This window comes from Mercenaria mercenaria, chromosome 11 (assembly GCF_021730395.1).
Source record: "Mercenaria mercenaria strain notata chromosome 11, MADL_Memer_1, whole genome shotgun sequence".
NCBI lineage: Eukaryota > Metazoa > Mollusca > Bivalvia > Venerida > Veneridae > Mercenaria > Mercenaria mercenaria.
In genome coordinates, this window is record NC_069371.1 from 18,337,280 (window position 1) to 18,362,492 (window position 25,213).

A 25,213-nucleotide genomic window follows, 5' to 3' on the forward strand; every position below is an offset into this window, starting at 1 on the left:
TAATAACTTTTGTGGTACAAAGCCATTATAGTCTATCTCGAGGAGTGAATGCGAAAGTAGTCCAAGTGCTTCTTTATCTATATGCACTTAGACGTCTGTTGCATTCACCGCTTGATCTGCTTTTTTATCGTATACACACATAGGCTATTAGTTTCACTCTCGGAGCTCTCATATATGCTGGATTACTTTTTGTATGTTTTACTGTCTATTAAACAGAAGAAATACTGACTTTCGTAAAAATTCCAAAATAAGAACAATGTGAAAATGGAGACAATACTTTTATCAAGGGATCTTTTTCCCCAAAAATGTTTAATATAATATTTTTGGAAGATCAAAGCACATGATCCAAGGATGGAGCACAACAGAATAGGAGCCAGGGCATATTCATCAAGACATTAATCATTCTGTAGAGACCAGATTAACCCTTACCCTACTAAATTTCTATAATGAACTTGTCCATCTTTCAATTTGGACAGTACCATTAACTGTTTATAAAGGGGTGCTTACCAAAAAAATACTGACTAAATAATGAACAGTGCAGATCTTGATCAGACTGCATAGATGTGCAAGCTGATCACGATCTGCACTGGTCGCAAAGGCAGAATAAATCATGTCTTTAAAAGTTGCAAATAAATGTTCAGAATACATTTTTTTCACTGATCTCCTTGACTTAATTTCTAAACTTTTGCACAAGCCAGACAGTCTGATGGATTTTCATTTCCATTATGAAGAATATTTCTCAATTTTATGGAAATTAAAACTGGCAATACAGCCACTGCAGCTGGCATGAGTGTAGTCACTTAAAATAAAACAAATAATGAAAAAGATGTTATTTCGCTGAACAGAATCCCCTATGTGCTCATAAGCGGGTTATTTTCTAATTCAAATGATTCCGCTAAAACCATATGCAAAACTAAAGGTTGTAAAAACTGCTGTAAAATAGTGCACCTCTAATTAAAATTACAAGGTCTGACAGCAAACAATTATGAATACGTGAAATATATTCGCTACATTTATTCTACATTTTGACATTTTATATTAACTTTTCTGCCATAGTTTTTAAATAATGCCAAGAGCCACAACATGTTAGATTAGGCTTTATTTAGTACAGCATGCAAAACAGAAAAAAAGCTGCCATTGTTATGAAAGTGCAAAGTAACTGCGCAATACTTTTACTTTCGTTACTGAAAACATTAACTAATCTCTAATCTAAGCAGCCTGATCTTAAATGCCCGAAAAAGCATTGTGTCACAATAAATATATTCAAAGCGACACTGACATTTCCCATTAAGGTATAATGTAAACTGGATGCTTAAAAAGTTACAGGATTTTACCGCATATCAGCATATCGTTGTTTTTTTTTAGATATCTTCTGTTGGTAGATCATGATTTAAGGTGATTATGCACATTTATATGCTACAACACCTATTTTTACCTAAAAAAATGTATAGTTTCATAATGAAAATCTCTCACACAGCAATTAAGTTGAGTCGGAACTTCAAACTCATCAGGTTTTACAGAAAACATTACAGAAGAGTTCCAAACATTGTAGGAAAAAACATGAATGTCAGCATTAAATGAACTACCCCCTCTGGTGAAACTGTGACACATCGCATCTGTCAACAGCAATTTCCCTACATTTTCAGACTTGCCTATGGGAAAAAAAATATCTACCATAATATTATTATAATTTTTTTCTAGACCTCCATGGAATTCTTAGAAATACTGTTATGTCAGTTTCTATAAAAGTCAAGGCTAACAATAATAAAATTCAGAAATATATCTGTCTTCCTTGTAGGTTCCTGCCAGAAAATAATCTTGAGAATCAGTGAAACTCGTAATTGGTTCAAACCTTGGACTTAAATTTCACACAACACGGTGGCCTTCTCATGTCAAATTATAATGTTTGGCTTTCTTTGTTAAACATTTCAAGATTTTTTAAAATGCACAATAAAATCATTTCATCTTAAACCATGAATTAGTGGTAGGGTTATTACTTTAAGACAAAAGTAATTTGTTTCGTTATAAAAGAATGTACAGACCGTGTAATCTAACATCTTAAAGATAAACATAAATTTGACTGCTTAAAAGATCGAGGCCATTAAATCATTGGCAAAATACATTACGCAAATTTTCTGATTTAGAGTGACAGCTACATAAAAGCGTTAGTTCAAATTATCTGATACTTGGATATGTTCAGTAGCATGTATAAATTTCAGACATGAACGATTGCAAAAAAAAAAAATGAAAATCATTATATCATTTTGTGTGATGGCTCAAACTGATGTTTTTCTGTTTCCGAACCTTTCTATTACTACACCTGATATCGATCCTTTACAATACGTGCACCATTTTTAGCTTCAAGATCTGGGCGTATGAATTCTGAGCTTTAAAAAAAAGCAAAAAGCAGTAACATTTTAGTCTGTGGTTTTTACAAAATGTTTTAGGAATTGCAGTATACAAAATTAATAACCCAATATATATTTTTTAAGATCTTTAATAACCAAAACCTAAGTTGAGTCTATTTTTAATACATCTTATATAGTCATCAGTGTATTCATCCTAAAACTTGAACTCCCTTAATTATCTCAAAATGTCTGGTTCCCTGAAGACATTTTTAAGTCACGTCCCAAAAACACATACATTTCTATTTTTTCAATGAGAAAATGCAGTCACAAACATTCCATAATCTTAACAGTATTACACAATAGCCATGGGAAAATAAGTGACTTTTTCTCTGCCATACTTCTTAAGTAAATGTCTTCATGTTTTATTTTGTTTTTATCTCAAATTATATCCTTTCATACAGAAGATATAAGAGAAATGAGCTGCGCCATGAAAAAACCAACAATGTGCGTTTGCGACCAGCATCGATCCAGAGCCTGCGCATCTACGCAGTCTGGTCAGGATCCATCCTGTTCACGAATGGTTTCTCTAGTTGCAATAGCATTTGAAAGTGAACAGCATGGTTCCAGACCAGACAAAGCCACTATCTTGGTTTTCTCATGGCGTGGCTCAAATATCAATTTTTCTATTTTTGTGAAGTTTCACATCAATTTTCGTGTAAGCATGACACAGAACCAAAGTCTCTACTAGAATGTCTGCCATGCGAGACATTTTCGAGATGTTTCCTTGGCGATAGTCTCTGCGGTGGTGAAAAAATGCAAAACCAGTGTTCCCAACAATAGCGATTGTAAGTTAACTTGTGTACTAATGAGTTCATGCTGGGAATTGTTGACAACATAATGTTAAAGACATGCTTACTGTTGATTCCAGCTCTAGTTCAGTATCAAAATATGAGAAAATATATTACCGCATTTGTTAAAATTAGAATCTGGCATAAAGCAATATCACTTTGTATAATCTGGCATATAACTTAATTTATCAAAGAAAATGTTTAGATACATACTGATCTTGCAAAGTGGAGAAGAATAGACAAAGTTTGTTATAATGAAATTTCTTGAAGTCAATCAACCAATGTCATTTTGCAATATTAAACCTAAACTTTAAAAACACAGATTTTCATAGTTTGCATATCAAGAAAAAAAGTAAGTGTCTAAACTTAGTACATTAACTGTATTGTTTGAATGAGTTACCTCTTACAATATCTTTCACCAGGAAAGCCGAATTCATGACATACAGGCAAAAATTCATGTAATTTGTGAAACTGTGCATGTTACGTCAGTTATTCCTATGTTTTGCCTTTATTTTGATTAGTATTTTCAGGTTTATCGGCTCTGATTTTCTTTTTAAAAAAAAATGCACTGAGCATGCACAGCTAATTAAACAAAGAACTCAGTTAATGCCACATGCCAAACGATGGCATGATATAAAACCTTTCTTGAGTCAGACTAAATGACTTTTGCTTTGCATACTATTCGAGCCAAAATCCTCTGATTCATTAATGTAGCGTGTCCAATTCTCTCTAACATTAATTCAGAACTGCAAATTAAAGGAACTATATTATATAGCACTGCATGCTTACTGTTGACAGTTATTTTCAGTGTATCAACAAAACAATAAATAAGAAAAAGAGTGGTCCAAAGCCACTAGCTCACTTCTTCATTTACAATTTGACTTTAAATCAACGTATGACACACTGAATTATGAACGGTAACAACAGTATTAAGTGTAAAAGAATAAAACAGGTCAAAGGCCATCGTTTGAACAAATCTGAGACAGAACCTTACAGCAGGATTCTTCAGACAAAATTTCATGCAGATCTGCAGGAAAAAAGTCATTTAAAGATATTTTAACTTCTAATGCCACCACTTTATTAATAAATTTGGTATGACCTTGTAATGATGCTACAGTCCAAGTTTGATAACAGATCCATGATCTAATAGTTCCTGACAAGAAATTATTTACAAGTTTCTTTTCTATTTTTAGCTCTAGCTGCTCCTAGCAGGGGAGTCAAATGAAACCTTTGTATGCACTTGACAGAACCTTGCTAACATGCAACAGACGTCAAGTTTCGTGTAACTTTGACAAACAGTTTCAGAGGAGATGATGTTTATGTAAATGGTGGTCCCTGGAAGCTGGACCATCTGCCTTATACTAATAGGTTATATTTTGTTATATCTGTTATTCCCTTAATAATGCATTTTATGATGCGAGGTTTTAACCTTTAGCATGCTAGATAAATTGTCGTCTGCTGGAAATGTCGTCTGCTAAAATTGTTAAGTTCATTCAATTTGCTCCAAAATTGGAAGAAATATTGTCAGAGTAGCAAACAGCTTGGAACCTGATCAGACGCCGATTTAATCAGCGTCTGGTCTGGTTCCAAGCTGTTTGCAAAGGCTGTTAAATTCGCCTGCAGCAGGCTAAGGGTTAAACCCTTTAAATTTTTTAAATATCATTTTTGCGGTCTTGCAAGTTATAAATTTCTTCAAACAAACTGAAAAAGTAACGATGAATAGGACTTAACACTTGCTGAACGAGTCCCTGTATTACAATACACAGAAAAAGTAAGAACCAAATTTGAACCCTACAGGAACAAAAGACAAGCTGTGTCACCAATGGCAGATTAATCTGTCAACAACACAAGATCATGTTACATCATTCTTTTTTCTCTTTTTTTTTCCTTACTTTTATTGCAAATACATCTGTTACTATAACGATAGCAGTGCTAGGAGTCAGTATTATTGTGACATGATAATTTGAAACTTTTATTTACACATACTCAACGTCAACACCCGCATAACAAATGAGGGGATTTAGTGTGCTTTATGACTGAAAAAGAACACTGCACTTTTTTATGCAACCTGATAACATGCTACTAGATCTTTGTTAACTTTTTCATTGACTTTTCTATAAAGTAATTTATTAATATCAAATTATTGTGCGTCACATCCTATGAAATTTAACAAACAATTAAAGTCAATGTAAACCGAATGTCAGCTACAATTTCCATGACATGTGTCGTCGGTCATTTTTGACTATTATAAATTATTATGAACTCAAATCTCAGGTATTTGTCATAAGCGACTTGATTTGTTTTTTGGTATAACTGAACAAAAATTATCAAAATGTTGCACTGAGTTTTGGCATTTGAAAACTACATCTAGTGGTATTATTTAATACAATACAGCTATAAAAAATTTCTCCAAACAAAATCATATGTAAATTATATGTTTTATAAATTCAAAGTTTATGTATGTACACTAAAGCACTAGTTTGTATAGATGATTCAACATCAAAATATTATCTTCTATGATAATTTTATCTTTGCCACGACACTCATAAACAAAATGTTTGATGATATTAATAACAATAACCTTTTCTTATATTTATTCTATATAGTTGGTAGATACCCGTACCATCACCATTTCCTTTTTTCTTCCGACCATTAAAATGCAATTACGGAACCAACCACCCCTCTTCAAGGTAACACGGGTCATTAAACAAGTATACATAAAACTGAACAGATGACAAAAATTATTTCAAGAGTGTCAAATTGAGTGTAAAATTTGCTACACTGGAGTTATATCCCCTCAATTTATTACACTTTGAGTCTAATATAAAAGTTTATGAGGATTTCACACTGCAATTTGAAAGGTTTTAAATAAATTTACACAAATTCACACTACAATGCACAGACCAATCTGAAAAGCAGGTACAAGTTTTGGGTAACTCGCAAGTATGTACCAAGTGAATATTAAACAACCATGTTTACAGGGGGCATGTTAATATTGCAAGCTACTTGATTCAGGGGCAAGAATTTTTAGGTAAGAATGAGTGTGATTTGATAACTACTTGCAGGGGTTTTTTTTGCTATAAAGCAGGAAAGGAGCCTGAGCATAATTTTGGGCAAAGCGAAATAGCAAACCTGATGTTATTTTGGCCAATTTTAGGGGAAAATTGTGTGATTTTAAAGAAATATCCACAGGGAATAAAGCCTATAAATAGCCCACATCAAAAAGTTAAAAAAAAAGCTGTAACTTAAATTGCTGGTTAAAGAGTGATCTGGTGCAAAAATTGTGACAACATTAAATTGCCCCTATTGGATGAACCCAGTATTGAGTGTACAACCCAGTTGAGATAATATTCATTAGTTCATGTACTTTCATGAAAAGTTCATAAACAGTTCATGGGCATTCATGAGTTCATGAATTGCTCATGATCTGTTCATAAAGTGTGTTCATGTACAATTATTCATGAAAAGTTCATGAACAAATTTGAGGTGGTTCATGAACAAAAAAACATCTTAAGCATACTTAATTCATGAACAATTCATGAACATTGAAATATTCATTCATTATATACATTATAAATACTTAAATACCGGTTTATTCAACCTTTTACAATCATAAATAAGTTCATGAACTGTTCATGAATATTAAATTCATAATGTCACATGATCAGTTTCCATTATTTTGCTGTATGCTGGGAAATTTTTTTGCACATGTGATTTAGCAATTTTTGAGAAGTTTGTGCAGCAAATAAGAAGAAAATATTTATCGTACTACAGTAAGGAATGGTTTAAAAGGAACAGGAGTGCACTGAATATTAAATAAGTAATTACGGTGTTGTCGTTTTAGTTCATTTCTAAAAAATATGTATAATATCTTTTTAAAATGTCACAAGTTTTCACAACCCTGAAGAAAGCTTAACATCTGAATTTCAATCTTGAGGTTAAAGTAAATTATACATTATTTAACTAAATGTTTTGTATTTTATGCAACAATTGTTTACTTCTTATTATGGCCCCCACCCCACTCAGAGTTTACTGTTTTACTCATGTCATTTTGTTTAGGGTTTTCATGAATTGCTCATGATCTTTTCATAAAGTGTATTAGCAAACTTAATTCATGAACAGTTCATGAACTTTCATGAACACTGAAATATTCATTCATTATACATTATAATACTTAGGTTTATTATCTTTTACAATAATGAATAAGTTCATGAACTGTTCATGAACATTAAATTCATAATGTCACATGATCAGCTTCATTATTTTGTTGCATGCTGGGAATTTTTTTACACATGTGATTCAGCAATTTTTGCGAAGTTTTTATAGCAAATAAGAAGGAAATATTTATCATATTACAGTAAGGAATTGTTTAAAAGGAACATGAGTGCGCAGCACTGAATATTAAATAAGTAAATACGGTGTTGTCGTTATCGTTCATTTTGAAAAATATAGAAACCTTTTAAAATGTCACAAGTTTTCATGACCCTGAAGCAAGGCAAGTATCTGAATTTCAATCTTGAGGAGATTAAAGTAAATTATACATTGTTTAACTTAATGTTTTGTATTTTATGTAGCAATTGTTTACTTCTTACTATGCTTCCAATCCCACTCTTGAGTTTACGGTCTTACTCATGTCATTAATTTTGTTGAGGGTGTAAAATGTCATTGTCATAGTGACTCAGAGACTAAAAAAAAACAGTCTCTGGCCACTACTACATAGGATGTGCCATTGGCTTAGATGGTCAGTCTGCTAAATAATTGTAGTTTAAAAAAAAATGTTGTTTGTGGCCCTTGCTAAGATCTGAGGTTCATGAAATTTTTCAACAGGGTGGTATTTAGTGCCTTTGCAACTAACTTGAAAGTTTCATGAATTATTCATTAACTTTTCACTGAAAAGCTCATGAAATGAAAATGAACTTTTCATGAACTGAAAATGAGACTTTTTCTGTTCATTAACAGATCATGAACAGTTCATAAACACATTATGGAATTTGTTCATGAACAGTTCATGAACAAAAACCTAAAATGTGTTCATGATCTGTTCATGAAAAAAAAGAGTCTCATTTTCAGTTCATGACTTCATTCATGAATCTATCATTCTAAGGTTTAATGCTGTGTACACGCAATGCAGGAGAATTAATGCCAATGGCAAAAAGAGTGTGACTAGTAAATAATTTGACTGTTGGTCAAAGATTATTTGATAAAATGTGTGCAATTTGATAGTTATTTGACTGCAAATTATTTGACTGCAAAGCAAGGAACTCTTGCAAAAGGAGAGTTTACTAATACTTTATTGTAGGATAAAGTGTGTGCAATTTGATAATTATTTGACTGCAGTCACAGAAAGTATAATCTCCAGCAAAAGTGGTGTTACCAATAAATAGCTTGACTGTAAGAGAAACTAAGTGTTATTTGTAAACTGTTTAGGAACTCTAATGCAACAAAAGTGCTAATAGTAAATAATTTGACCTTTTATCGAAATGGGTGTAACCTGAATCCTTGCAAATGAAATATTACTTAGTAAATAACTTAAATTGCTGACCAGAGATATATTGGTATAAAGGGAGTCTTTGTAAATTAAATGATCTCAATCTGATCTTGCTAAAGAAGAGTTACTAAAATAATTTGACTCCCCGTAAAATATTTTTTGTTTTTGGTAATTTAAATTACTCGACTGCAAAGCCAGGACCTCTTAGTAGCAAGTATTACTAGTAAACAACATGAGTGTAGGACAAATATTTTTATTGTCTTTACAAAGTTAACAATACTAATTAAAAGTAATATTCCTCCATTAAAATAAATATAGTTAAACAAAATACAATCATGCATAATATAGTGTTTCAGCCTTCAAGAACTGTTATTAAAAAGAGTTCAGAATGTACCTTAAGTGAATTAAGCAGTAATTAAACACATGCACTTCTCATGCTAAGATTATGTGTATTTAATGCACATAATTTATGTGGCATGAAACTGAAGTGAGTTGCCACCAACAATAAAATGCAGTATAAATCACAATTATATGTATTTTACTGAAGCTATATCTTAAGGTTTATTTACATAATATGACAGGTTTAGGAAGGTAAGTCAAATATGTAACTATATACTTTGTACTGGTTAATGCCCAATGTCGTTTCAAGCATAAAAACTTAACTTGAACCATGAAGCATTCAGCTTATGTGAGGGTGGAGGTGGTAAGAATTGAAATTGTTAAGACTCAAAGATCACAAACGTTAAGCCTGATGACATTAACCATTACACTGCTAAATTTCTATAATGAACTTGTCCATCTTTCTATTTGGACAGTACCATTAACTGTCAAAAGGGGTGCATACCAAAAGATACTGACTGAATGGCGAACAGTGCAGATCATGGTCAGACTGCATGGATGTGCAGGCTGATCATGATCTGCACTGGTCGCAAGGGCGGAATCAATTGTGTCCATCATAATAAGGGTTAAGTGATTTTGCACACAGACAAGATGCTGGAGCTTCCTACACTTTGTATTACTGAATTTTTAATATAACAACATTTTCACTTATATCCAATCATTATTATACCACATCATAATTATACAATAAAATATTGATAGTACAAATCTATATATATTTTCCTATATACAGCTAGTATTTAATAACGTAAGGTTATACTAAGTTTAATTTGTTTACTTATTCTTTTTGCACTTGTTTGCTTAGGTACGTTATGTTATAACTTGAATTGCTTGAATTCAATAGCAAACAGCCGGTCTATCGGTCTATTCAAGTGTCACGGCATTTGACATAAAACATATTTTCAATGTCAATACAATCGTTTGACAGCTACAAAATGCCTGTCAATAATTCTTCAGTTGAACCAGATTATTTAAATTGCAGATCCAATCAGCTTTTAATTAGCTTGGCCTACATTTTTTCGGCAATAATTACGACACATTGTGATGCATTATCGAATAAATAATCAAATCTGTACAAAAGATTATGTGCTGCCTTTTATACTAGCATTTTTTAACCCTTATCATGCTGGACATGATTGATTCTGCCTTTGCCATCAGTGTAGATAATGATCAGCTTGCACATCCGTGCAGTCTGATCAAGATCTGCACTGTTCGCCATTCAGTCAGTATCTTTTTGGTACAGCTAATGGTACTGTCCAAGTTAATTATAGAAATTTAGCAGCATTTACATGCCTCAGATACATTTAACCTTGTGTCACACTGCCTCATATTTTCATATAGAAGTTGTTGTTGTTGTTGTTGTTTTAGGCTGCAGACAAGAACAAACTATAGTTGATCCGTGCAGAGTCAAAAGAATGCCACATAACTAAAGGATTAAACTTTATAACCAGCTACCTGGCTTTTCCTCTCACAGGTGTGGGTTTTGAAACCTTTTATGGGATGTAATTTTTTTTTTTTTTTTTTTTTTTTTAATCAATAATGGCAGCCTGTTTTAATGAAATATATTAAAAGAAAATATATTTTTATAATAGTTTAAAATCAAAAAGCACTGATGCAGATTTAAAAGCTATAAATTAATAAAGCTGTATTTAGTCATCCATTTAATTCAGCTGTGTCTCTTTACTTCATCAGTTTAGATGTAAAAACTTGATGATCAGGGAATGATGGTGAAGTTTTTTCATTCAGTATATTTAATTTCCCTCTTATCTCGCCTGGCAGTTTTATGATGCTCGTTAAAGAGCAAAAACAATATAAATTCCACAGGTACAATAACCTAGGAGGAGAAATGGGGTATTTTCAGTTTACCTTTTAGTGTTTGAACTGCTACAGCAGGATGGCCTTCAAATTAGATAACAATCTTCCTCAAAGCTTTTTAAAGGAACATGATGATTTACATTTCAAGGTTCAAGTCAGATTATACCAACATAAATATAGAAACTTGAAGGTATACTAAACCTAAAACATGAACAATTACCACATATAGTTTACATAAACATGACATAAAAATGTTAATGACTATGCAGTTACTGAGGTTTAAAATAGTACACATTTAATACATCCATAGTTAAGTAGCACCTGGAAGTTTTTTTCAAAAATTGACAGTTACTGCATGACAAGCTCTACATACACAATAAATTTATACATTTAGTTAAGTTAAATGCATTTGATGAAGACTTCATACATCTTAAGTTAAAATGTAAAGATACCATGTATTACTGAAAGATGGACATGAATACCTTTAAATATCAAATTTTGAAAATTAATTATCGTTTATATTCTTACTATTTTTTATTACATTCTTTTACCATGAGACTAACACAGTACTAAGTGGTTGTCAGCATATTTTCAGAGCGTTTTTGTGAATAAACCTTATATATTATAATACCACAAAGTTTGATACCCATAAGGTTAAACAACAACACAGTTCATGATAATGCAGCTACATATTCTACAGGGCTCAAATTTCTGAACAACGTAAAATGCACGATCTTATTTGCATATTCATCCAATCCCGCTATTAAAACATCAACTATTCATTATAAACATCTTAGCATTATCGCAACTGCCACACTAACTCATTATATTAAATTTTCACCGCTCCCCGATCTAGGATTTCTGTCTTGCCTATTGTTAGCAATAGGAAGCCGGTGGTTTGACTAGCATACTAGCATGTCTACCCAAGTGAAAGATTAATTGTATAAACACAATGTCAGCATTTATAAAACAGTTTCGCATATTTCAGTATTTAATCACTGCGATCTAGTGCAATTCAAATGGCGGAGAGCTGCATAATATTCAAATCAACAATATACACTTTCAACAAGGACGTGGATTATAAGATGCACACTATCTGATTGAATACAAGCTACTTTGGAAAAACTGAACAAATCCTCATCAAATTTCAACTAAACTGTTATCATCACTGATTGATATACTTTATAAAATCATTTATATATAAAGTAAGAATGGATACAGTGAAACCTCTGATAACAAGTGACTGAGTATTAATTGCAGTGGCAATACAGATTCCCCTACCAGTAGAAAACTTTCAATAGTGACCTTGACCTTTGACCAACAAGCATAGGTCATGTGTAATAGTGACACACTGTCTCACCATGGAGAACATTTCTAAGCACTAAGATAATCCATCAATGCATATAAAAGTTATGGAGCAGAATCAATTTTTACTTGACATTCAATAGTGACCTTGAACTTTGACCTGCAAGCATAAGTCATGCATGTGTATAGCTACAAATTGCCCTCTATCCACATACCAAGTTTCATGAACCTAGCCTGAATACTTTTTTAGCAATTATTGCAGGATTCAGATTTACGGACATACGACAGACGAATAGGGGACTTACAAGTTAAACAAAACATCTGTACAACAATCACATTTCGGTCTTCCAGAGTCTACAAGGGTCAGTGCAAAAGCTTTGGCAAATAAGGCACAGGAACTGACCACTGCAAGTGCTGCAGCTAATAAGGCAGAAAAACTGAGCAATACAACTGTCTCGGCAAATAAGACAGAGTAACTGAGCAATCTCCCGGCTGCCTCCAGTAGCTGCTACAGTCAAGGCAAGATTCCATTGTAAATGAGAATATGTAACTGTTCTTAATTATACATTAAAGTACATGTCAACCTACCTAACAAGTCAGCTAAAATCTGGCAAATCTAAGTTTCAAACAAAGCCATGCTACATTTATCATATACCACTGACATTGAAAATGTGTTTAGCATTTGGAATGACACTTTTACCTAGTATGATTGATAGGTGGTACAGAAACAAAGAGGCAAAGACTTAAATTGTTTCTCAGGCTCATTAAATCATTTTCAACTCTGCCCAGTTCTGAAACAACAGAGCCTTATAATACCAGCTCCCAAGTTCCACACTAGGGCAAGGCAATTGTTCTCTGTGATACTTTGACAAAATATATTCATAGAAAACAGGTAAATCACTGGTTAAACTGAAATTGAATGATCATTAAGCAAAACGTCCTCATTTTCAGTCCTACTATTGTCTGGTTCCTTTTTTGACTGGAAACTCAGAAGTAATAGTACAACAACTAACTCTAAATTAGACAGAAAACCAACATTATCACTTCTTTCCTCTCTCCCTATGGCAAAAATACTAGCTTGTGAACAATGGCAATATGGCCGAGTATAAACCAGCTCTGACAGCTAGTTCAGCTTGTTAGCAAGGTATTTTTCCTAGAAATGATGTCTTCTGGCAGATGTTTGTAATCTAAAATGTTTGTAAAAAACCAAGTCTGATTGTTATTACTGACAGAGAATGTTTATGTCTTGCCAGAAAACTTTTATAGATTTTCAGAGCTGGAGGCGTGCAAGTCACCCTCAAGATGTGCATAGCATTGTAAGAATTTCTTGAAAAAAAAACTTTGGTTGCCATTAAATATACATCTCCGTCTTTAAGGTAAAACAGGACTCATTGTGGGAAGGTTAAAACTTGTGAATGGAGACCAGTCTGATTGTTTTTTTAACTGACCAATAGCAAGACTCCTTTCAGAGACTGGTTTTCAAACTTAAATTTTTTATACTCTGAGGCAGAACTGTAACTTTTTTTGAAGTTCTGTGAAGATACAGTTTAATTATTTTGATCAACTTCACTTATCTGGACATGGAATCTTATCTAATGCTGCAGTCTTCTGGACTCCTATATGTTTCTCATCCATTCAATTTACAGAAACAGAAAAAAAAACATTAACAGAACCAGACAAGAGAATCTGAAACAGCCAGTCTCCAATTTTTCCACAGGCCATAAAATTTTTCATAACATAATAAAGCTTCACTGATAACAATGTGAATCAGAGACAATCTCAAATTTTTCATTATATCACTAATCGAATCCCATTCCTAGACTGGGACTAGTAGAGAGACCATTATCGCAAGAAGACGTAATTGCCGCCATCCCATAATGGCAGTTTCTGATAGTATTGCAAGCTTGTTATTAAATCATAAAAATTGAGTTCTGTTTTTATTGCTTAGAGTCGACAATGAATTAGGAACTTACTGCTCCCATAACATTTCCAATTTCTGCTTTATTATAATTATTAAGAGCCATTTTCCACTGTTTCTTGCGAATAACTCGAATAACTCGATCCTTCATGAGTAGCAAAAACAGTTCTAACTGTTACCCCAATCTGTCACAATGGACTGTTTCTTGTTGGTTGTACATTCAGCAGAGATCATGCGCAAAACATTTAAATATCATTCCACTCTTGGGATTTCCCCTGCTGTAGCTGTCTGAAACCTCAGCTTAGCTTTCCCTGCAGCAAATTTAAAGTTCTAAACAGGAGGACCCCAATACCCCACTCGACTTTGCAGTTCCATCTTTTATTTCAATAATTAAGGAACACTTACTTGTTATGAAGTGTTAAATAGACTGCGATACCTTTCAAAATATCTGCCTCTGGCAACATTTGTGATGTCATGCTAGCTACCTATTATAGACTGGTACCCAAATACCATAAAATAATTGTATACAGTGAAACACCACCTGGATTGAGCATCATCTTTGGTTCGGTTTACGGGCACATTCACAGTTTTTAAGACAACAACTGATTTAGAGTTGTCAACAGGACTAATTTGCAGTTTCACATGCGGAAGCAGTGGGTGGGGAACAGTCAACAACATACTGGGTTTTTAGGCTTTGAGCTGTTTAGGAGATTTTCAGGGGAACCACAGGAAGTACTAGGCCAACCATTATTAGTTTGTACATTTTATGTTGCATGCAGATGTAGAATATAGCTAAAAATCATTTCACGTTTCTTCGTTTGATATTTTCCATGATGTTTAGTGGGAAAATATTCTCCTATTCCGAGGCAGAAGGAATGAACAATTTTTACTCTGTTCCGGTCATCTCGTACATAGATTTGTTCCCAACATTTTCATTACGCGATAACTGACGCTCCTAAACCAATATCAGCATGATATTCGTAATTTTTGTATTTGAGATTCCCATATTAAGGAGTAGTAAAAACTAAGTGAATTATAAACTGATGACATTAGTTAAACCAATGTACAACATAAAGATACCCATCAAAACTAGCAGAAAACAAGAAGAACAAAATCGCCTAAGTAAAAGAGAATATAAAAGAGAATTTCACATTATCAGAAACTATCATCATCAGTAAAGAGATTTGAAAATGTATTTCTAAATGACTCGCAATGATGGCTTTTCCCATGCGATGTGATAGTTGCTATGCAGGATAAATGACTTCCTACAGTAATGATAGTCTAAGTTGAAACAAATCAGACATCTGCTATCAAAATCCATCATAATCACTACTCCAAACTCATTAAAAATCAGCAGAAAACCTACATTTTGTTATGGTGTATCGGCCTAATTTCATTTTATTCAATTCAGTTTAGATTTATTTATTTTACCTCTGTTAGTCAGAAAGCTCGAGAGCATACGTGAACAGAACCTGCGGTAAAATGGCAAAAAAAAGTTTAATAGTGTTTCTGTATTTTGTATCATTTCTGACTTAATCTCTATGAGTATTTGTGCCAATAACAGAAACTTTTCCTCGCCCCAAGCTTGAACTCATGACCTCAAGACTTTCCACTTGTGCTTCCAAGTTGAGCTGGAGGTTACTTGTATGATCTGGGGTTTAAAACATATATAAGTCCTGGATTCTATACCAGCACTGACTTGTTCCCTACAAGTAAGTGACAATTTCCCACACTGACAAAAGAATCAGAGGTAGAATATGAATGACATGTTGCACAGACCTTCTGTCAAATTATCATGAAAAATATTTGCATCTGTTGAGGACTAAACTTTCATCCTTTAATGATTCTTGTCCTTCATCTACTATAACCTAACCTCCTGGCATGCAGTCTGCATTAAAATAAAGCTCAAATTGATTTTTAAGTCTTAATTGCCTTAAATGCATATTCTATAAATACAATTAAAAAAATGTTTTATTACATAGAACTAATATCAAAGTTTATCAGTAAGGCTGGCTGATACAGCTACAAATAAACTGTTGACAGTACAAGGCTGTTCTTAAAAAAACGTTAGCTTACTGTCCCCTGAAATATACATTTTGAGGTAGCTTATGAACTTACAAGTGCAGTAACTTTAAAAATGAGGGGAAGCTTAAAGTTCATTAACTTACAAGGTACATATAAATCAGCTACATATTGGCGCAACTAAAATTAATGGCATATTTTAGCTCATCATTACCGCAGATACCCATTTATAATGTGCACCCATGTATAATATGTACCTGAAATTTTATTCCAAAATCCTGGATGGAAAAAACTATTTGGTCAATTTTGAGGCAGACTGAAAATGAAAGTAGAGAGTGGTAATTATAACTTTACCAGTGTCAGTGGGGGCAAGGGTTACAAGGCCTCATTCAGGTCTGTCGGGTTTTGGTATTTTAAAAATAAATCAATAAAATATTGTTATCTTTGTTGTTTCTTTTGTTTTGATTTTATCATTTTTATGTTAAAATAATGCAATTTTTGATAATATCTCGGAGAGGCATCTTTTTCAAGTTTTTTGCCTAGACAGCTTTACCAAAGGCAAAAATCGTAAACAAACTTGTTTTGAACTTGGAAAATTGTCTAATACTGTGTAAAATATAAACACGTATTTCAGGGGTAGTACTTGGTAAAAATAAAACCTGCACATTATACACAAGTATCTATGGTATAGTGTATGTGAAATCATAATTTTTAGGACAGTTAGTGTGGAGAGTAGTTTCCCTTCACCCAAATAGCAAAAATCGTAAACTAATTTATTTTGAAGCTGGAAAATTGTCTATACGCACCCACGATTCAAGGGTGGTCCCAGGGATAAAAAAACTGCGCATTGAACATGGGTATCTACGGTATGTTGGGATTGTGCTAATCCAAGGAACACACAAAATTCCCTTTTCTTTATCTATAAATACAAAACTCTACAAGAAAGAGCCGCAATTTGGTCAAAATCATGAAATTTATGTTCACAGTATGCAAATAGTTACAGAGTTCAAAAAAACATTTAGTGTATAGCAACTAAGATTTTTTATGGATGGCCTAACAGTAATGTTGCATTAAATAGACTATATTACATTTTGCCAATGGGATAATAATTAGTTTGGATTTTTTTATTTCCTCTGACAGGGAGATCAATATTGACACACAGTATCAGAACGATCACAGAAACTCCATTAAATCATGGCTTAATCAATAACCGCCCGCATTATTGTTGTTGAAGTAGGTTCCAAAAAAAACAAAAAAAAATCTCTTTTAATACGTTAGTTGTGCTATTAATCTTAGTATGAAATTATAAGGAATTTAGCTGTATTTTATATAGTATTACTCGCTATCAACTATACTGATCAATGCCTATCTGGGGACATGTCCCCTGATGCATGATTTTTGGAAACTGTTTCACTGTAATGATATAAACGTCAGCACCGCACCAATTCGTACTTCTCAAGTACATCTTCACCACATCTAACACAAGTCATGGAACAATGATGTATTGCCATCTGTCAGATGATCATGTCGGAACTTCCAAGTGCCACATCTTCTAGAGCAGACTGTGACACTTCGACTTGAGCTCTATACTGTTTATCATATAATATGAATTCAATATCAATAAATTTACTGCCAAAAATTATTCAATTGTATTTTACAATAACCATGCATTTAAGTTCATTTTCATTTCCCAATGAATACAATGTGCTTTTCAACAACTGTATTTGTGAACCAAAGACCATTATTATGTGACCGCAAAACGACCACAAAACTCTTCACACAGGAAACAGAAAGAGGTACTCTTGTACCATAGTGACCATACTTGAACGTCTTTTGTCCGTCCTACTTTAAAAAGAGTGTCGTTTTAAACTAAACATAATGACTGTAACAAGTTTCAAGCATTATTACCTTGACCACTAATTTATGGCCCTATTTATTCAGTGTCAATACTATAAGATTAACCAACTCCATGACAGTTTCTTTAAACCCTCAAAAATAGCTGTGTCAATTTATACAGAGAATGAGACAAGGAACTGCAAGGACTTGCCTGACAGATAGAAAATGTCCACAGTACTGATGTTAAAAGTATTTTTAAATAGTTTTAAAAATTCTGATGTATATATCTAGTATTGTGGTGGCTTTTTATTAAATCAAATACTGTATTGAAAAACTGTTCTTCCATATAACGAAACACTGGATTTTTTTTCAAAAATCTTTTAATTACATCTTCAAGCTTGTTTTGAGAAGAGTTACAGGTAAATTCTCCTCAACTAAAATATAGAAATACCAGTAGGTCTAAACATAGACATAATTATACATCAACGAAGCTTCTTATTTTTCCTCTATGTATATCTGTATCAAAAAAGTTATTGAGATTTTTTAAAAAAACATATTTAAACCCTAGCCCCAGCAATCTTCATGCCTTTGTTTTCTTATGCCACACCAGTCTGACTTGCGAAATCTTAATCTGTATTTCAAACATTAATGTTTTACTTTCAGCTTAAGACTAATTCTTAATTCTGATAATCCTGTATGTCAATACATATCAATCATGCTCTCAATCAGAAATACTCTCTTACAAAACCATACCCTTAGGCCAAAATAATGAAAAAAAAAAAATGAAGAGTGTTTAAGGGAAACGCTTACCGAAACATTATTTTACCGATTGTTAACTTTTGTCCCTTATTTTAGGAATATCAATATTGATCACTTCAAAGCAAAACAAAGAATAAAATGTTAACAAGGATGATTTAACAGCAGCTTTCAACAGAAATAGTAAGATTTTATATAAAAAATAGCTCAAAGCGCAGAGTGGAAAATACATCGCCCGGCGACACTTAAATGAAATCCAGTCAGAAAGACTAGGTTTTTACAAAGCTTAGTCACCATGGGTCTGTCTCTTTTGGTAAAATATCAATAGATTATTGCTCTAGGCTTAAATCAAAAGATACATAAAAACATCTGTATGTTTTGATACACCATTTCAGATTTGTTCTAAACTTCAATCGTATTAATATAGTATTGAAAGGATAATATTTTCTATCAATTAATTCTTATATATTTACCTTAATAGTTTGTCATATGTTTCAAATTTTTAAACTGGCTATTTCTTAAAACAAAAAACATTTATAACCTTAAGCTTGTTTGTTGGGGCTTTTTTCAGTGAAAAATTATCAAAGTGGTATCTGCTTAAACCACTAAATTCAGGAGTTCTTTTTGGTAATTGCTATTTGTTGGGGGCTGTTTTAAAGAATACTCTCCAATTTAGAAGGCAGGAACATCAATGCCATCTATTACACAGTCCACTTGATTGGCTGCACTTTACAGTGTTGGCTATAATATGAACAGTGTTAATTTGCTGCTGGTGCAGAAACTCTTCTCAACTCTGTAACTTCTGAGGTAGTGCGGCCCCTGAAGGTCATGTCACAGATCTTTGCTACCACAAAGATGGAATGCAAAATGAAGTATTAAATAAATTTTATTTATAGGTTTGGAATTAGTTGTAACACTTAAAACATTAAAACATTAACTACTCTGGAAGGCTATTTTTAGTGCTGGTGTCCTCACCACAATATAGAACAAATTAACGGAGCAATCTAATGTAATAACTCTGACAAATCAAGTAAATTTAAAACTAAGTTTTTCTTATTTTGGATATTTCAATGTTCCAGGATTGTTTCCTTCCTAAAACTCAAAGCTGCTTCAGCAATAAATTCCATTAAACTTTAATTTACTTACCAGGCAATGACTTTTTTGCACATGTCCAAAAATCCAGCTGAAAAAGAAAACAAAAGAAATTGTTTTCATTTTTATCAAACTTGTGGGTTTCAATTTTAACTTTAGAAACCATGAAGTCTCAAAACTGACTAAAACCCGGGTTTCATTCTATAACCTTGTGAGCATGTACCGATTTTTGTTTAGAAAACAGACTTTATACTTCCAGTTCAGAAATACCCATCATTTGAAACATTCTAAATATATTTCTGAAACATTTCAGAACAACTTCAGAAAAAATTCATCTTCTGAAAAAATCTGAATTCATTTCTGAAACTTTCAGTAAAAGTTCAGAAAATACATCTTCTGAAAACAATTTGAATTCATTTCTGAATCTTTCGGATATATTTAAGTAAAGTTCTGTAAATTTCAGAAGCCTTCAGAACATGAACTCTCTGTTCAAACAATATTCAAACTGCTGAAATAGTCGTTCCGACAGGGTTCAGTCAATGTTCAGACAAGTTTCAAAAATATACTTCAAGAGGGTAATGGAGTTCTTACTTTTAACTTATAAAGCAAACTTAGAAACACCTGTATTTTATTCAGGATTTCATATTATAATGAGTAGCAATTCTGCAACAACCCAAAGTTTTAAGACTTCAAAGCTTCGTTCAGCAGATTTTTTAAAAAGTCTTGATGGGATAAAAAAGACCCTCTATAAGCCAGCAGACATGGGTCCTGTTCAATCATTTCTGCTACAGCAATATAACAGGAACACACTGGTTAATGGAAGTTCAGTCAATATATTTCATTTCTACTTAAAGCCTGACCTTGCTGAACCTAGCTTACTATTAATACTATAGAAAGAAATTATTGAATAAACCATTTTTCATTCTTCATATTCACTTCAGTTAATTATAGTCTCCTTATATATCGCAGGTACGCCTCGGAATGGGGTATGCAATTTCATTCAACTATAACATACAAATCCAAAACCTCATAACTAGACATCTTTGTAACTTTTAAAAATCAAATTATGAATTAATTTTTTTCTCCATGTTTGTAGCATAGAACGTTAATTTTATAATCAGCTTGAACTGTGCGCAATTTCACTAAAACTTTTCAGTATAAATAGTATTTCAAATTTCTATACAATTTGGATACAGGGAGTTGGTGAAAAGCTGAGACTCTGTGGGTAAAAAAAAGAGTTTTATGTCTGACACGGGTGTGAGAGCGTATATCATGATGCGATTAAGTAATGTCGACTTATCATAAAATTTAGAGCATTAAAGTAATTAACCCTTAGCCTGCTGCAGGCGAATTTAACAGCCTTTGCAAACAGCTTGGAACCAGATCAGACGCCGATTAAATCGGCGTCTGATCAGGTTCCAAGCTGTTTGCTACTCTGACAATATTTCTTCCAATTTTGGAGCAAATAGAATGAACTTTACAATTTTAGCAGACGACATTTCCAGCAGACGACAATTTATCTAGCATGCTAAAGGTTAATTAACAGCAGTTAAGTGAAACACATTTTAAATTCCTGAGACGTATTTTCATGAATCAATTTGGAAATCTCCACTATCTTCTAGGCAGGGCCAATTTCTATTTTGAAAACGTAAATACTTGATAAGCTAATAACAAATGAAAGGTTTATAGAACATCCCCCATGACTGCACATATATTTCTGGAAGTGCACGAGCTACACGTTTTTGCATAATTTTCACATGTGTTTTTGATAATGAAGTAAAACACCGACCCTTGAGGTCGAAAGTGATTAAGCAAACTGCTCAGGTTATTCAGGGTTTCAAACCTTCCAAACAGATGATAAAACCACATGTGAGCCTTCGTGGCTGAGTGGTTAAGGTCGCTAATTTGAATAACTTGCCCATCACCGCTGAGGGTTTGAGCCTAGCTCAGGGCGCTGAATTCTTCAAGTGAGGAAACCATCCAGCTGGCTTACAAAAAGTCAGTGGTTTTACCTAGGTGCACCCCCCTGTAATGAAATAATGCACGGAGAGGCACCTCAGGCGTCTTCCTCCACCATGAAAAGCTGGACAGTTGACGTATGACCTATAATTGTGATGTTGTGTCGTTAAATCTAAAAAATAAAACTGCATGAGTATAAAGAGCTTAAATTATGTGACCAAGAATGTTTCAGCAAACTGTGTTTCACTGTAATCTCAAAATTCACAGACATGTTTTTAATTTTTGTCAGTGCACAATATATTTTCTTGGGAAATGCTATACTTTTATTCTCTCTCAATTGTTTTTTTTTTTTTTTTGCTGTGTCATTTTTCTAATACAAATACATCTAGCCCAAATTATGTAAGTGGTAAAAATTCACTAAAAAAGAAGATACTAAGTACTCCATAATGGGATTGTATTTAAATGAAGTAGGCACTTGAATAAAACAATGACTTTTCCACGACATGGTGAGGCATTCTCTACACAAAATACATGACATTGTAACATAGAATTGCAAGTAAATATGTCCACACATGTATGCAAAAACACTGTATGTCAACATCAGATATAACAGAAGGTTTTGTTTTTTTGTAGTGGTACAGACGTTTTACAATTTTCATGAGCTTGACCTACCATTTAGTATGCAGGTTTGAATATTATTAAAATTACTGCTAACAGAATGATTTACTTTTGTGGCAATGAAATTTTGCGAATTTGCCCAAAATAGTTACTTCGTAAAAATTTGAATATATGTGGATATAAACCAAATCTATAAGACACCTTCCTACATAGTTGAAGGCGCTTGGTTCAAATCCTGGCCGCTCCAATTTCGGTGTATCCTTGGGGCAGGCACTTTATAACAAATCTTTCACTGAACCCAGCTGTAAATTGGTACAAGTTAATTGCTGCATGGGGTTAATGTATAACTGGGTTTAACTGTTCTTACAGTAGGGTTACTACTCAAAAGCTTTTTCATTGTTTTATGGAACGACAGGAAATGAAATTTACCCTTTATACCTTTCTTACTCACCAGTCCTGCTGTGTGTCTGCAGGCATCTGCAGTTACATTTGCTGTCCTTTACTTTCAGAGTTTCTACTTTTGCTTTCTTAAAAAAGATCATTTGACTGCTTTATGAAACAAGAGCTGTCCGTAAGACAGCGCGCTCGACTTTTCTCAGTGCTTGACTCTGAATCAGAGCTTTGCCAGTAAAAAAAATTCTAATTTAAAAAGGGACATAACTCTGTCAAAATTCAAACAGAGTTATGGAAATTGTGTCTCCTGGTGTAGACTTTCATTGTAAATAACTATTTTGAGTTTCAAGTCAAAAGCTTTAACAGTAACAGAGATATTTGACTTTTAACAAAAAATTCTAAGTTAAAAAGGGGCATAATTCTGTCAAAATTCAAATCAGAGTTATGGGAATTGTGTCTCCTGGTGAACACTTTGATAGTAAATAACTATTTTGAGTTTCAAGTCAAAAGCTTTAACATTAACAGAGATATTTGACTTTTAACAAAACATTCTAAGTTAAAAAGGGGCATAATTCTGTCTAAATTCAAACCAGAGTTATGGATATTGTTTCTCCTGGTGTAGACTTTGATGGTAAATAAGTATTTCAAGTTTAAAGTCAAAAGCTTTGATACTAACAGAGATATTTGACTTTATCAAAAACTTTAACCAAAGATTCTAAGTTAAAACGGGGCATAATTCTGTCAAAATTCAAACCAGAGTTATGGAAATTGTGTCTCTTGGTGCAGACTTTGATTGTATATAACTATTTTGAGTTTCAAGTCAAAAGCTTTAATAGTAACAGAGATATTTGACTTTATCAAAAAAAAAAAATTAAAAATCTAAGTTAAAAAGGGGCATAATTCTGTCAAAATTCAAACAGAGTTATGGGGATTGTTTCTTCTGGTGTAGACTTTGATGGTAACTAAGTATTTTAAGTTTCAAGTCAATAGCTTTGATAGTAACAGACATATTTGACTTTATCAAAAACATTAACCAAAAATTCTAAGTTAAAAAGGGGCATAATTCTGTCAAAATTCAAACCAGAGTTATGGGGATTGTTTCTCCTGGTGTAGACTTTGATAGTAAATAAATACTTTATGTTTCAAGTCAATAGCTTTGATGGTAACAGAGATATTTGACTTTATCAAAAACTTTAACCAACGGCAACGCCGACGCAGGGGCGAGTGCAATAGCTCTATTTTTTCTTCGAAAAGTCGAGCAAATAACGATGCGTAATAAATCTTACCAAATTCTGGGGACATTCTGATGGGGCCGAGGCTAGCAGAGAGATCTGTTCAACCTGCTTCCCGGACAAAGACAGCTGAAAATACAAAACACAATAAAAGATGAGACTAACTGCTTCCCGGACACAAACAGCTGAAAATACAAACACAATACAAGATAAGACTAACTGCTTCCTGGACACAGACAGCTGGAAATACAAAACACAATTAATACAAGATAAGACTAACTGCTTCCCCAGACAAAAACAGCTGGAAATACAAAACACAATACAAGATAAAACTTGAACTGCTTCCCCGGACACAAACAGCTGAAAATACAAAACACAATACAAGATAAGACTAACTGCTTCCCGGACACAAACAGCTGAAAATACAAACACAATACAAGATAAGACTAACTGCTTCCCGGACACAGACAGCTGGAAATACAAAACACAATTAATACAAGATAAGACTAACTGCTTCCCTGGACACAAACAGCTGGAAATATAAAACACAATACAAGATAAAACTTGAACTGCTTCCCAGACACAGACAGCTGAAAATACTAACACACACAATATAAGATAAGACTAACTGCTTTCTGGACACAGACAGCTGGAAATACAAACATAATACAAGATAAGACACAAACAGCTGAATATACAAACACAATACAAAATAAGACTAACTGCTTCCTGGAAACAGACAGCTGGAAATACAAACACAATACAAGATAAGACTAACTGCTTCCTGGAAACAGACAGCTGGAAATACAAACACAATACAAGATAAGACTAACTGGTTCCTGGACACGAACAGCTGAATATACAAACACAATACAAGATAAGACTAACTGCTTCCTTGGACACAAACAGCTGAATATACAAACACAATACAAGATAAGACTAACTGCTTCCAGGACACAGACAGCTGATATTACAAACACAATACAAGATAAAACTAACTGCTTCCTGGACACAGACAGCTGAAAATACAAACACAATACAAGATAAGACTAACTGCTTCCAAGTTACACCAGACACAGACAGCTGAATTTACAAATTAACACAAAACAAGACAAGACTTTAAACTGCTTCCCAGACACAGACAACTGAAAATACAAAAGCGAAACAAGATGACTTATACCACT

General features: G+C 33.2%; 1 protein-coding gene across 1 annotated transcript in view; it reads right to left on the bottom strand.

Annotated features, from left to right (window-relative positions):
- Nucleotides 1–25,213, bottom strand: part of LOC123530690 (reversion-inducing cysteine-rich protein with Kazal motifs-like) — a 92,609-nt gene that overhangs the window by 56,715 nt on the left and 10,681 nt on the right. The window contains exons 3-4 of the mRNA XM_045311442.2: nt 24,084–24,158; nt 19,882–19,918 (exon numbers count right to left, since the gene is read on the bottom strand). Of these exons, the coding sequence (XP_045167377.2) occupies nt 19,882–19,918; nt 24,084–24,158 (112 nt within the window). The remainder of the gene's footprint in view (nt 1–19,881; nt 19,919–24,083; nt 24,159–25,213) is intronic.